The following is a 14,696-nucleotide window of genomic DNA, read 5'->3' as shown; positions in this document are numbered from 1 at the left end:
AGATGACTTTCCCAATACAAAAGTTCACCGGAGATGACTTTTCCCATACAAAAGTTCACCGGAGATGACCTTCCCAATACAAAAGTTCACCGGAGATGACTTTCCCAATACAAAAGTTCACCGGAGATGACTTTCCCAATACAAAAGTTCACCGGAGATGACTTTCCCAATACAAAAGTTCACCGGAGATGACTTTTCCCATACAAAAGTTCACCGGAGATGACTTTCCCAATACAAAAGTTCACCGGAGATGACTTTCCCAATACAAAAGTTCATCGGGCATGACTTTCCCAATACAAAAGTTCACCGGGCATGACTTTCCCAATACAAAAGTTCACCGGTCATGACTTTCCCAATACAAAAGTTCACCGGAGATGACTTTTCCCATACAAAAGTTCACCGGAGATGACTTTCCCAATACAAAAGTTCACCGGAGATGACTTTCCCAATATAAAAGTTCACCGGGCATGACTTTCCCAATACAAAAGTTCACCGGGCACGACTTTCCCAATACAAAAGTTCACCGGAGATGACTTTTCCCATACGAAAGTTCACCGGAGATGACTGTTGCCGCCGTTTACCTACTTGGTGTCATAAATTTCAATTACATTAAATTTTATTTTGATTATTTTTTATTTTATTAATTTTCATTTGAGTCATTTATTTGAATGGGGATATCTTCCCCAAGAATTCTAATTTGCGAATATGTACATACTTTCAATTTAGAGTAAATTTCATCTTATGTAAAAACACACATATTTATATTTTTATATACTTCTACTTTTTTCTATTCCTCTTTGACCGTATGTATTTGTTATTGTTTTTTGATCTTTCAAGGAGAAGTAACGGTCCTTGTTTATGTGTCACGTAGACAAAATGCCCAACGACAGAAATAAGCATAGATTATTAACTTTGTAAATTTAGTCGGTAAAAAGGCACGGTCAAAGACAAAATTGTTTTAAAGCGCTCGCTCGCTCACTCTCTTTGCTAATTTTATTAATTTGTAAAATAAAGTGAAATATTTGCACACGGAGTGCTCTTAGAAATTTTGTTCTTTTATTTAAAAGCCGGCTCATATTAACCCGTGCCGCAACATTCTTTAAAACAATTTTTATGAAGTTTTAAATAAAACAAATTTAATATCTTCGTGGGTGAACAACAATAAAATAAAGAAAATTATAATTCGCTACTACGCTTCGCGCGAATAAACAACAAATAATTGTGCGTTTCATATTTATAAGAAACAAAAGTTCTTCGTGAACAAACAAACAAAATACAAATTAAAAGAGTCAAGAAGACCAACATTTTTTAATATTGAAAATAATTGGAATAAAATTACACAATGTCCCACCAAGAAGGATTAAAAAGCAATTTTAATTGCAACAAGTGTAATGAAGTGGACAATGATGACATGGTACAGTGTGATAAATGTGATAAGTGGTATCATTTTAATTGTGTTGGCGTCAACAGTGGTGTATCCGAGGTGAGTTGGAGTTGTGACGGATGTAACCTCAATAAGGAGACAACATCCATGGAGGAAAATCAGTCCGCAGCGAATACCATAGGTTTGCTGAATGTGCCGCAAGCGACATCGTCCCCAACAAATGCAGGGGAGTTACTGCAAATGGCAAGTAAGACCACAAGTGGAACCGGCGGAAGAATTCCAACAGCTTCTACAGCATCGACATCCGTGAATAGGCCAACGAACACTTTGTTTCAAGGTAAAGCGAAAGACAATAGAACAAATACGGTTCCCTCTTCGCTAGTACCAGTGAATTCATCTGCAATCACGGGCACACATTCGTCCACATCAAACATAAATCAACCAAAACCGGTTTCAAGCCAACAAAATAACAACGTTACACTACAAGTGGATTTGCAGCTTAAAATGTTGGAAGAACAGCAGCGTATGCAGCAAGAGTTTTTAGAAAGAAAATATCAGATTCTTTCTCAATGTAGTCAACAAGAACAGCCCCATCAAAACTCGTTTAATATGACGTCATCTTGGAACATTTTTTCTGGTCCAACTCCATCTCAACTTGCAGCAAGGCATTCAATTCCTCGTGATCTACCGCATTTCCATGGAGACCCGGAAGAATGGCCACTTTTCATAAGCAGTTTTGAAAATAGTACTGCGGTAGCCGGTTACTCTCACGCAGAGAATTTAATACGGCTACAATCTTGTCTCAAAGGTAAGGCCAAGGAGCTAGTGAGAAGTAAACTTATGCTGCCTGCAATGGTGCCGGAAATTATTCAAACTTTAAGAATGTATTTTGGACGGCCGGAGCATATTCTTGAACGAGTTATAGAAAAAGCGAAGAAATTTCCTCCCCCGAAGGATAAATTAGAGGGTATAATCGAATTTGCACTATGCGTAAAAAATATTTGTTCTACCATGGAGGCATGCAAGTTAGACTCTCATCTGAACAACCCCATGTTGGTGAAGGAGTTATTGGATAAACTGAACAGTCAGTATAAATTAAATTGGGCTACACATCCTAAGGACGATCGGATTCCAATCGTGAAATTATTTAGTGATTGGATTTTCCAAATTGCAGATGCCGCCAGTACAGTCGTATCAACAATTCCATCATCAAGAAGCGCTCCAGTGAATACACATGCAGAAGACGTACAACAAAGCAAAATAGTGTGTTTTTCTTGCAGAAGCAATGATCACAAAGTTTCTGTATGCAGTGAATTTAAGAAACTCTCATTGGATCAAAAGTGGAAGTTGGTGAAGACACACAATTTATGCCGGCAATGTTTAAATAGGCACCGCCGTAAATGTTTCATTAATAAAGAATGCGGAATTGATGGTTGTGTTGCCAAGCACCATAGATTGCTCCACAAATACGTGGACCAACAACAAACGTCTTCAGGACAAAGCAGAGCTATTTCGGCAGCCAACACTACCAGTGAAACAATTAATTCTCATTCCACTAAAGAGCAAAATCGAAGTTCATTTTTTAGAATTCTACCGGTGCGCCTTTTGAAGAAAAAAGGGTTCATAGACACATATGCCTTTCTCGACGAGGGTTCCTCTGTAACGTTGATTGAAAGAGACGTTTTTGATCTACTTGATCTCGAAGGTGTTGAAGAGCCACTTTGCCTAAAATGGACGGGAGATACATCTCGCCAAGAAAATACATCAAGAAAAGCTTCGATTTCTATTGCAAATTCTAAAAATGGTGCAAAGTTCTTTTTAAATAGTGTTCATACTGTTGACGGTTTAGATTTACCCACACAGTCGTTGGAAATGGAGGAATTGGTATCAAAATACAAATATCTGGCTGGTCTCCCAATAGAATCTTATACAAATGTTAAACCAACAATTTTAATTGGAGCAGATAATTGGAAGCTCGCAGTGCCACTAAAGATACGGGAAGGTTTGTGGAATCAACCTATTGCCACAAAAACGCGGTTAGGTTGGACAATTCAGGGGCCCAACGATTGCTACCGTCCAGGTTCGTGGCTTAATATACATCATTGTGACTGTCAAGAAAAATACAATGAGCTGCATCAAATGGTGAAAGAAAATTTTAATCTTGAAGATTCATCGGTGAAAACCGTAGTTTCCGCGCAGGACTCCATGTCAATGAATATTTTGAAGACTTCGTGTCAGAATGTGGACGGCCGTTATGAAGTGGGTTTATTGTGGAAGTATAATGTGAAACAACTGCCAGAGAGTTACAACAATGCCCGTAAACGTCTTACGTGTCTACAAAAGAAATTTCAGAAAGATACAAATCTTCGGGATGTTCTCCAAGAACAAATCAACAACTTGCTGAAAAAGGGATATGCAAGAAAATTATCTGATGAAGAGATAAGTAACAATGGTAATCCCGTATGGTACCTGCCAACATTTATAACACTCAACCCCAACAAACCGGGTAAAATTCGAATGGTTTGGGATGGCGCAGCAAAATCTAATGGAGTTTGTCTCAATGACTTTATACACTGTGGACCAGACTTGTTAAAATCATTGGTTGATATTTTGCTGAGTTTCCGCGTAGGAAAAATTGCAATTTGTGGAGATATCGCCGAAATGTTCCATCGAATCAACGTTAGGAAAGAAGACATGCATGCACAGAGATTTTTATGGTGCGATGAAAACGATAATCCTGAGAAGCCGAGTATTTATGTAATGAGAGCGCTTACCTTTGGAATATGCTGTGCACCATGCATTGCACATTATGTACGAGACTTCAATGCTGAGCAATTTAAGAACGAGTTTCCACGAGCCGTCGAAGCCATACAACAATATCACTATGTGGATGATTTCATCGATAGCGTCAACGATGATGAACAGGCGATCGAATTAGCGTCACAAGTACAATATATTCATTCCGCTGGAGGATTTCATATCCGAAATTGGGCGTCAAACAGCAATGCAGTCATCAGCCATCTACAGGATGATTCATCAAAAGATCAGAAGCCACGAGATCTTGCTGAAACTGAAAAGGTTCTTGGTATGTATTGGGACCCTAACAAAGACTCGTTTGTATATATTTTCAGATTTGCCAGACTTCGTCGCGATCTGTTTGCCAGCGAATTAATTCCCACAAAAAGAGAACTACTACAGGTGCTGATGTCAATTTTCGATCCGCTGGGGTTGATATCATGCTACACGACCACATTGAAAATCCTTCTTCAGGAAGTCTGGCGATCTGGAATTGACTGGGATGATGAAATCTGCAACCCTTTACACGTCAAATGGCAGAAATGGAAAACAGCTATCGACTACATATCGTCAATTGAAATTTCCCGATGTTACTCTCCACATATAAATGAAGCGACCGAAGTTGAACTGCACACATTCGTCGACGCAGGCGAAGACGCTTACGCAGCAGTGTGCTATTTACGGGTTGCGTACCAGGGTGGATGTGACGTCACTATCGTTATTGGCAAATCCAAAGTTGCTCCGATAAAACCAATGTCAATACCAAGACTGGAGCTTCAAGCTGCTATTGCGGGTGTTAGACTAGCCAACAAAGTCATAAATATTAAACGTATTAATTTTACATCAAAATACTTCTGGACGGATTCCAAGACTGTGTTGCAGTGGCTTCGAATGGACCCCAAAAAGTTTCAACAATTCGTCATGCATCGTGTTGGAGAAATCTTGGAGACGACTGAGGTGACACAATGGCGATGGGTTCCCTCCAAAATGAATCCTGCAGATCTAGCAACGAAATACCAAACGCGCTGGGATGCTGCTATGTGGTTCTCGGGGCCTAAATTTCTTCATGAAAATAAATCAACATGGCCAACTTGTACCAATGTGGGTGAATGCGGACAGGAGGAAATGAGACACCAAGTATTTATTATAAACAAAAGCAAACAATTTAATTTGGAATATTTTTCCAACTGGAGAAAACTCTACCGAGCAGTAGCTACATTTATACTCTACGTGAGCAGATTAAAATCGAGATGTAAAGGAAGGGAACCACCAAAAGATATTTCCTTTGAGATGATACAACAAGCGAAGGTTTTTCTCTTCCGACAAGCTCAGGAGAGCGAATATCTTGGAGAAATTTGTAGTTTAAAAAAGGGTAAGAGTATTGAAAAAAGCAGTAAACTAATTTCCTGTAATATCTTTCTAGATGACGAGGGCATATTAAGGGCCAGGGGCCGGGTATTATATCTAAATCACCAAGATACAATAATATTGCCTACCATGCACCATGTTACCGTCCTGTTAGTTCGCTATGTACATGAGAACTTTCACCACATATCGCATGAGACCGTCATCAACAACATCAAAAGTCAATATTACATACCCAAACTTCGCGTTCTGTACAAAAGCATACGTCGATCCTGTCAACATTGCAAGAATTTATCAGCCAACCCGGTTATGCCACAAATGTCTACACTGCCTAAAGCAAGGCTAGCCAGCTTCGAGCGACCATTTACGTATGTCGGCATTGACTACTTTGGACCACTATACGTTACTGTGGGCAGAAGAAAGGAGAAAAGATGGGGTGTGCTTTTTACCTGTCTTACAGTTCGTGCAGTGCACATCGAAATTGCCTACAGCCTTGATACCAGTTCATGTGTTATGTGCATTAACAATTTCATTGCTCGAAGAGGGATTCCCAACGAGATCTACACTGATAACGGGACAAATTTTAAGGCTACAGCGAAAATATTCTCACCCGAATCCAAAGCTTTCGATCTGAAGGATACAGCCTCTATGCTCGACCACATCAAGTGGAAATTTAATCCACCTGCAGCTCCCCACATGGGTGGAGCCTGGGAAAGACTCGTCCGATCCGTGAAAACAACAGTATACACCATTTGTCCAAACGCAAACTTTAATGATGAAACTTTAAGAAACGCCATGGCAGAGGCCGAATTCATAATTAACTCCAGACCACTCACATTCGTTTCTCTGGAGTCATGTGACGACGAGGCACTCACACCGAACCACCTGTTATTGGGTTCATCCAGCGGCTACAAGCCCATAGTCACCGAAACAGTCGACCTGCGTCTACGATGGCGACAAACTCAACAATTCTCCGACCAATTTTGGCGTCGTTGGGTAAAAGAGTACATGCCAACTTTAACCAGAAGAGGAAAATGGTTCCAGAAAACAGAACCACTAAAAGTTGGTGATATCGTAATCATCATCGACGAGAACCTGCCAAGACATTGCTGGCCAAAAGGCAAAATAATCAACACCATAATAGCCAAAGATGGGCAAGTACGTCAAGCAACTGTTCGTACCCAGCACGGTGTCTTCCAACGACCAACAGCCAAGTTAGCAAAATTAGACGTCGGCATTATTGACCAGTAAAATCGTCCCAGGAGCTCATTTACGAGGAGGGGAATGTTGCCGCCGTTTACCTACTTGGTGTCATAAATTTCAATTACATTAAATTTTATTTTGATTATTTTTTATTTTATTAATTTTCATTTGAGTCATTTATTTGAATGGGGATATCTTCCCCAAGAATTCTAATTTGCGAATATGTACATACTTTCAATTTAGAGTAAATTTCATCTTATGTAAAAACACACATATTTATATTTTTATATACTTCTACTTTTTTCTATTCCTCTTTGACCGTATGTATTTGTTATTGTTTTTTGATCTTTCAAGGAGAAGTAACGGTCCTTGTTTATGTGTCACGTAGACAAAATGCCCAACGACAGAAATAAGCATAGATTATTAACTTTGTAAATTTAGTCGGTAAAAAGGCACGGTCAAAGACAAAATTGTTTTAAAGCGCTCGCTCGCTCACTCTCTTTGCTAATTTTATTAATTTGTAAAATAAAGTGAAATATTTGCACACGGAGTGCTCTTAGAAATTTTGTTCTTTTATTTAAAAGCCGGCTCATATTAACCCGTGCCGCAACAATGACTTTCCCAATACAAAAGATCACCGGGCACGACTTTCCCAATACAAAAGTTCACCGGGCATGACTTTCCCAATACAAAAGTTCACCGGGCATGACTTTCCCAATACAAAAGTTCACCGGGCATGACTTTCCCAATACAAAAGTTCACCGGAGATGACTTTCCCAATACAAAAGTTCACCGGAGATGACTTTTCCCATACAAAAGTTCACCGGAGATGACTTTCCCAATACAAAAGTTCACAGGAGATGACTTTCCCAATACAAAAGTTCACCGGAGATGACTTTTCCCATACAAAAGTTCACCGGAGATGACTTTTCCCATACAAAAGTTCACCGGAGATGACTTTCCCATACAAAAGTTCACCGGAGATGACTTTCCCAATACAAAAGTTCACCGGAGATGACTTTTCCCATACAAAAGTTCACCGGAGATGACTTTCCCAATACAAAAGTTCACCGGAGATGACTTTCCCAATATAAAAGTTCACCGGGCATGACTTTCCCAATACAAAAGTTCACCGGGCATGACTTTCCCAATACAAAAGTTCACCGGAGATGACTTTTCCCATACAAAAGTTCACCGGAGATGACTTTTCCCATACAAAAGTTCACCGGAGATGACTTTTCCCATACAAAAGTTCACCGGAGATGACTTTCCCAATACAAAAGTTCACCGGAGATGACTTTCCCAATACAAAAGTTCACCGGAGATGACTTTTCCCATACAAAAGTTCACCGGAGATGACTTTCCCAATACAAAAGTTCACCGAAGATGACTTTCCCAATACAAAAGTTCACCGGAGATGACTTTCCCAATACAAAAGTTCACCGGAGATGACTTTCCCAATACAAAAGTTCACCGGAGATGACTTTTCCCATACAAAAGTTCACCGAAGATGACTTTCCCAATACAAAAGTTCACCGGAGATGACTTTCCCAATACAAAAGTTCACCGGAGATGACTTTTCCCATACAAAAGTTCACCGGAGATGACTTTCCCATACAAAAGTTCACCGGAGATGACTTTCCCAATACAAAAGTTCACCGGAGATGACTTTTCCCATACAAAAGTTCACCGGAGATGACTTTCCCAATACAAAAGTTCACCGGAGATGACTTTCCCAATACAAAAGTTCACCGGAGATGACTTTTCCCATACAAAAGTTCACCGGAGATGACTTTTCCCATACAAAAGTTCACCGGAGATGACTTTCCCATACAAAAGTTCACCGGAGATGACTTTCCCAATACAAAAGTTCACCGGAGATGACTTTTCCCATACAAAAGTTCACCGGAGATGACTTTCCCAATACAAAAGTTCACCGGAGATGACTTTCCCAATATAAAAGTTCACCGGGCATGACTTTCCCAATACAAAAGTTCACCGGGCATGACTTTCCCAATACAAAAGTTCACCGGAGATGACTTTTCCCATACAAAAGTTCACCGGAGATGACTTTTCCCATACAAAAGTTCACCGGAGATGACTTTTCCCATACAAAAGTTCACCGGAGATGACTTTCCCAATACAAAAGTTCACCGGAGATGACTTTCCCAATACAAAAGTTCACCGGAGATGACTTTTCCCATACGAAAGTTCACCGGAGATGACTTTCCCAATACAAACGTTCACCGAAGATGACTTTCCCAATACAAAAGTTCACCGGAGATGACTTTTCCCATACAAAAGTTCACCGGAGATGACTTTCCCAATACAAAAGTTCACCGGAGATGACTTTTCCCATACAAAAGTTCACCGGAGATGACTTTTCCCATACAAAAGTTCACCGGAGATGACTTTCCCAATACAAAAGTTCACCGGAGATGACTTTCCCAATACAAAAGTTCACCGGAGATGACTTTTCCCATACAAAAGTTCACCGGAGATGACTTTCCCAATACAAAAGTTCACCGGAGATGACTTTCCCAATACAAAAGTTCACCGGAGATGACTTTTCCCATACAAAAGTTCACCGGAGATGACTTTCCCAATACAAAAGTTCACCGGAGATAACTTTCCCAATACAAAAGTTCACCGGAGATGACTTTTGCCATACAAAAGTTCACCGGAGACGACTTTCCCAATACAAAAGTTCACCGGAGATGACTTTTCCCATACAAAAGTTCACCGGAGATGACTTTCCCAATACAAACGTTCACCGGAGATGACTTTCCCAATACAAAAGTTCACCGGAGATGACTTTCCCAATACAAAAGTTCACCGGAGATGACTTTCCCAATACAAAAGTTCACCGGAGATGACTTTTCCCATACAAAAGTTCACCGGAGATGACTTTCCCAATACAAAAGTTCACCGGAGATGACTTTCCCAATACAAAAGTTCACCGGGCATGACTTTCCCAATACAAAAGTTCACCGGGCACGACTTTCCCAATACAAAAGTTCACCGGGCATGACTTTCCCAATACAAAAGTTCACCGGTCATGACTTTCCCAATACAAAAGTTCACCGGAGATGACTTTCCCAATACAAAAGTTCACCGGAGATGACCTTTCCCATACAAAAGTTCACCGGAGATGACTTTCCCAATACAAAAGTTCACCGGGCACGACTTTCCCAATACAAAAGTTCACCGGAGATGACTTTTCCCATACAAAAGTTCACCGGAGATGACTTTCCCAATACAAAAGTTCACCGGGCACGACTTTCCCAATACAAAAGTTCACCGGAGATGACTTTCCCAATACAAAAGTTCACCGGAGATGACTTTCCCAATACAAAAGTTCACCGGGCATGATTTTCCCAATACAAAAGTTCACCGGAGATGACTTTTCCCACACAAAAGTTCACCGGAGATGACTTTCCCAATACAAAAGTTCACCGGAGATGACTTTCCCAATACAAAAGTTCACCGGAGATGACTTTTCCCATACAAAAGTTCACCGGAGATGACTTTCCCAATACAAAAGTTCACCGGAGATGACTTTTCCCATACAAAAGTTCACCGGAGATGACTTTCCCAATACAAAAGTTCACCGGGCACGACTTTCCCAATACAAAAGTTCACCGGGCATGACTTTCCCAATACAAAAGTTCACCGGAGATGACTTTCCCATACAAAAGTTCACCGGAGATGACTTTCCCAATACAAAAGTTCACCGGAGATAACTTTCCCAATACAAAAGTTCACCGGAGATGACTTTTCCCATACAAAAGTTCACCGGAGATGACTTTCCCAATACAAAAGTTCACCGGGCATGACTTTCCCAATACAAAAGTTCACCGGGCATGACTTTCCCAATACAAAAGTTCACCGGAGATGACTTTCCCAATACAAAAGTTCACCGGAGATGACTTTTCCCATACAAAATTTCACCGGAGATGACTTTCCCAATACAAAAGTTCACCGGAGATGACTTTCCCAATACAAAAGTTCACAGGAGATGACTTTTCCCATACAAAAGTTCACCGGAGATGACTTTACCAATACAAAAGTTCACCGGAGATGACTTTTCCCATACAAAAGTTCACCGGAGATGACTTTCCCAATACAAAAGTTCACCGGGCATGACTTTCCCAATACAAAAGTTCACCGGAGATGACTTTTCCCATACAAAAGTTCACCGGAGATGACTTTTCCCATACAAAAGTTCACCGGGCACGACTTTCCCAATACAAAAGTTCACCGGAGATGACTTTCCCAATACAAAAGTTCACCGGAGATGACTTTCCCAATACAAAAGTTCACCGGGCATGACTTTCCCAATACAAAAGGTCACCGGAGATGACTTTCCCAATACAAAAGTTCACCGGGCATGACTTTCCCAATACAAAAGTTCACCGAAGATGACTTTTCCCATACAAAAGTTCACCGGAGATGACTTTTCCCATACAAAAGTTCACCGGAGATGACTTTTCCGATACAAAAGTTCACCGGAGATGACTTTCCCAATACAAAAGTTCACCGGAGATGACTTTCCCAATACAAAAGTTCACCGGAGATGACTTTTCCCATACAAAAGTTCACCGGAGATGACTTTCCCATACAAAAGTTCACCGGAGATGACTTTCCCAATACAAAAGTTCACCGGAGATGACTTTCCCAATACAAAAGTTCACCGGAGATGACTTTCCCAATATAAAAGTTCACCGGGCATGACTTTCCCAATACAAAAGTTCACCGGGCATGACTTTCCCAATACAAAAGTTCACCGGGCACGACTTTCCCAATACATATGTTCACCGGGCATGACTTTCCCAATACAAAAGTTCACCGGGCATGACTTTCCCAATACAAAAGTTCACCGGGCATGACTTTCCCAATACAAAAGTTCACCGGAGATGACTTTTCCCATACAAAAGTTCACCGGAGATGACTTTCCCAATACAAAAGTTCACCGGAGATGACTTTCCCAATATAAAAGTTCACCGGGCATGACTTTCCCAATACAAAAGTTCACCGGGCATGACTTTCCCAATACAACAGTTCACCGGACATGACTTTCCCATACAAAAGTTCACCGGAGATGACTTTCCCAATACAAAAGTTCACCGGGCACGACTTTCCCAATACAAAAGTTCACCGGGCATGACTTTCCCAATACAAAAGTTCACCGGAGATGACTTTCCCATACAAAAGTTCACCGGAGATGACTTTCCCAATACAAAAGTTCACCGGGCACGACTTTCCCAATACAAAAGTTCACCGGGCATGACTTTCCCAATACAAAAGTTCACCGGAGATGACTTTCCCATACAAAAGTTCACCGGAGATGACTTTCCCAATATAAAAGTTCACCGGAGATGACTTTCCCAATACAAAAGTTCACCGGAGATGACTTTCCCAATACAAAAGTTCACCGGAGATGACTTTTCCCATACAAAAGTTCACCGGAGAGGACTTTCCCAATACAAAAGTTCACCGGAGATGACTTTTCCCATACAAAAGTTCACCGGAGATGACTTTCCCAATACAAAAGTTCACCGGAGATGACTTTTCCCATACAAAAGTTCACCGGAGATGACTTTCCCAATACAAAAGTTCACCGGAGATGACTTTGCCAATACAAAAGTTCACCGGAGATGACTTTTCCCATACAATAGTTCACCGGAGATGACTTTTCCCATACAAAAGTTCACCGGAGATGACTTTCCCATACAAAAGTTCACCGGAGATGACTTTCCCAATACAAAAGTTCACCGGAGATGACTTTTCCCATACAAAAGTTCACCGGACATGACTTTCCCAATACAAAAGTTCACCGGAGATGACTTTCCCAATATAAAAGTTCACCGGGCATGACTTTCCCAATACAAAAGTTCACCGGGCATGACTTTCCCAATACAAAAGTTCACCGGAGATGACTTTTCCCATACAAAAGTACAAAAGTTCACCGGAGATGACTTTTCCCATACAAAAGTTCACCGGAGATGACTTTCCCAATACAAAAGTTCACCGGAGATGACTTTCCCAATACAAAAGTTCACCGGAGATGACTTTTCCCAATACAAAAGTTCACCGGAGATGACTTTTCCCATACAAAAGTTCACCGGAGATGACTTTCCCAATACAAAAGTTCACCGGAGATGACTTTCCCTATACAAAAGTTCACCGGAGATGACTTTTCCCATACAAAAGTTCACCGGAGATGACTTTCCCAATACAAAAGTTCACCGGAGATGACTTTTCCCATACAAAAGTTCACCGGAGATGACTTTCCCAATACAAAAGTTCACCGGAGATGACTTTCCCAATACAAAAGTTCACCGGAGATGACTTTTCCCATACAAAATTTCACCGGAGATGACTTTCCCAATACAAAAGTTCACCGGAGATGACTTTCCCAATACAAAAGTTCACCGGAGATGACTTTCCCAATACAAAAGTTCACCGGAGATGACTTTTCCCATACAAAAGTTCACCGGAGATGACTTTCCCAATACAAAAGTTCACCGGAGATGACTTTCCCAATACAAAAGTTCACCGGAGATGACTTTTCCCAATACAAAAGTTCACCGGAGATGACTTTTCCCATACAAAAGTACAAAAGTTCACCGGAGATGACTTTTCCCATACAAAAGTTCACCGGAGATGACTTTCCCAATACAAAAGTTCACCGGAGATGACTTTTCCCAATACAAAAGTTCACCGGAGATGACTTTTCCCATACAAAAGTTCACCGGAGATGACTTTCCCAATACAAAAGTTCACCGGAGATGACTTTCCCAATACAAAAGTTCACCGGAGATGACTTTTCCCATACAAAAGTTCACCGGAGATGACTTTCCCAATACAAAAGTTCACCGGAGATGACTTTTCCCATACAAAAGTTCACCGGAGATGACTTTCCCAATACAAAAGTTCACCGGAGATGACTTTTCCCATACAAAAGTTCACCGGAGATGACTTTCCCAATACAAAAGTTCACCGGAGATGACTTTTCCCATACAAAAGTTCACCGGAGATGACTTTCCCAATACAAAAGTTCACCGGGCATGACTTTCCCAAAACAAAAGTTCACCGGGCATGACTTTCCCAATACAAAAGTTCACCGGAGATGACTTTCCCAATACAAAAGTTCACCGGAGATGACTTTTCCCATACAAAAGTTCACCGGAGATGACTTTTCCCATACAAAAGTTCACCGGAGATGACTTTCCCAATACAAAAGTTCACCGGAGATGACTTTCCCAATATAAAAGTTCACCGGGCATGACTTTCCCAATACAAAAGTTCACCGGGCATGACTTTCCCAATACAAAAGTTCACCGGGCATGACTTTCCCAATACAAAAGTTCACCGGGCATGACTTTCCCAATACAAAAGTTCACCGGGCACGACTTTCCCAATACATAAGTTCACCGGGCATGACTTTCCCAATACAAAAGTTCACCGGGCATGACTTTCCCAATACAAAAGTTCACCGGGCATGACTTTCCCAATACAAAAGTTCACCGGAGATGACTTTTCCCATACAAAAGTTCACCGGAGATGACTTTCCCAATACAAAAGTTCACCGGAGATGACTTTCCCAATATAAAAGTTCACCGGGCATGACTTTCCCAATACAAAAGTTCACCGGAGATGACTTTTCCAATACAAAAGTTCACCGGAGATGACTTTCCCATACAAAAGTTCACCGGAGATGACTTTCCCAATACAAAAGTTCACCGGGCACGACTTTCCCAATACAAAAGTTCACCGGGCATGACTTTCCCAATACAAAAGTTCACCGGAGATGACTTTCCCATACAAAAGTTCACCGGAGATGACTTTCCCAATACAAAAGTTCACCGGGCACGACTTTCCCAATACAAAAGTTCACCGGGCATGACTTTCCCAATACAAAAGTTCACCGGAGATGACTTTCCCA

General features: G+C 41.0%; 1 protein-coding gene across 1 annotated transcript; it reads left to right on the top strand.

Annotated features, from left to right (window-relative positions):
• Positions 1–1,342: 1,342 nt before the first annotated feature.
• LOC141400510 (uncharacterized) lies at positions 1,343–6,796 on the top strand. Its single transcript, XM_073979710.1, has 3 exons — positions 1,343–2,192; positions 3,234–4,469; positions 5,604–6,796. The coding sequence occupies exons 1-3, from the start codon at positions 1,343–1,345 to the stop codon at positions 6,794–6,796; spliced, it is 3,279 nt and encodes a 1,092-aa protein (XP_073835811.1).
• The last annotated feature ends 7,900 nt before the right edge of the window (positions 6,797–14,696 follow it).

The sequence above is a fragment of the Musca autumnalis genome, unplaced genomic scaffold, assembly GCF_047663935.1.
Source record: "Musca autumnalis isolate F117 unplaced genomic scaffold, ASM4766393v1 scaffold_317, whole genome shotgun sequence".
In the NCBI taxonomy this organism is placed as follows: Eukaryota; Metazoa; Arthropoda; class Insecta; order Diptera; family Muscidae; genus Musca; species Musca autumnalis.
This window is presented reverse-complemented; position numbering and strand designations above follow the sequence as displayed.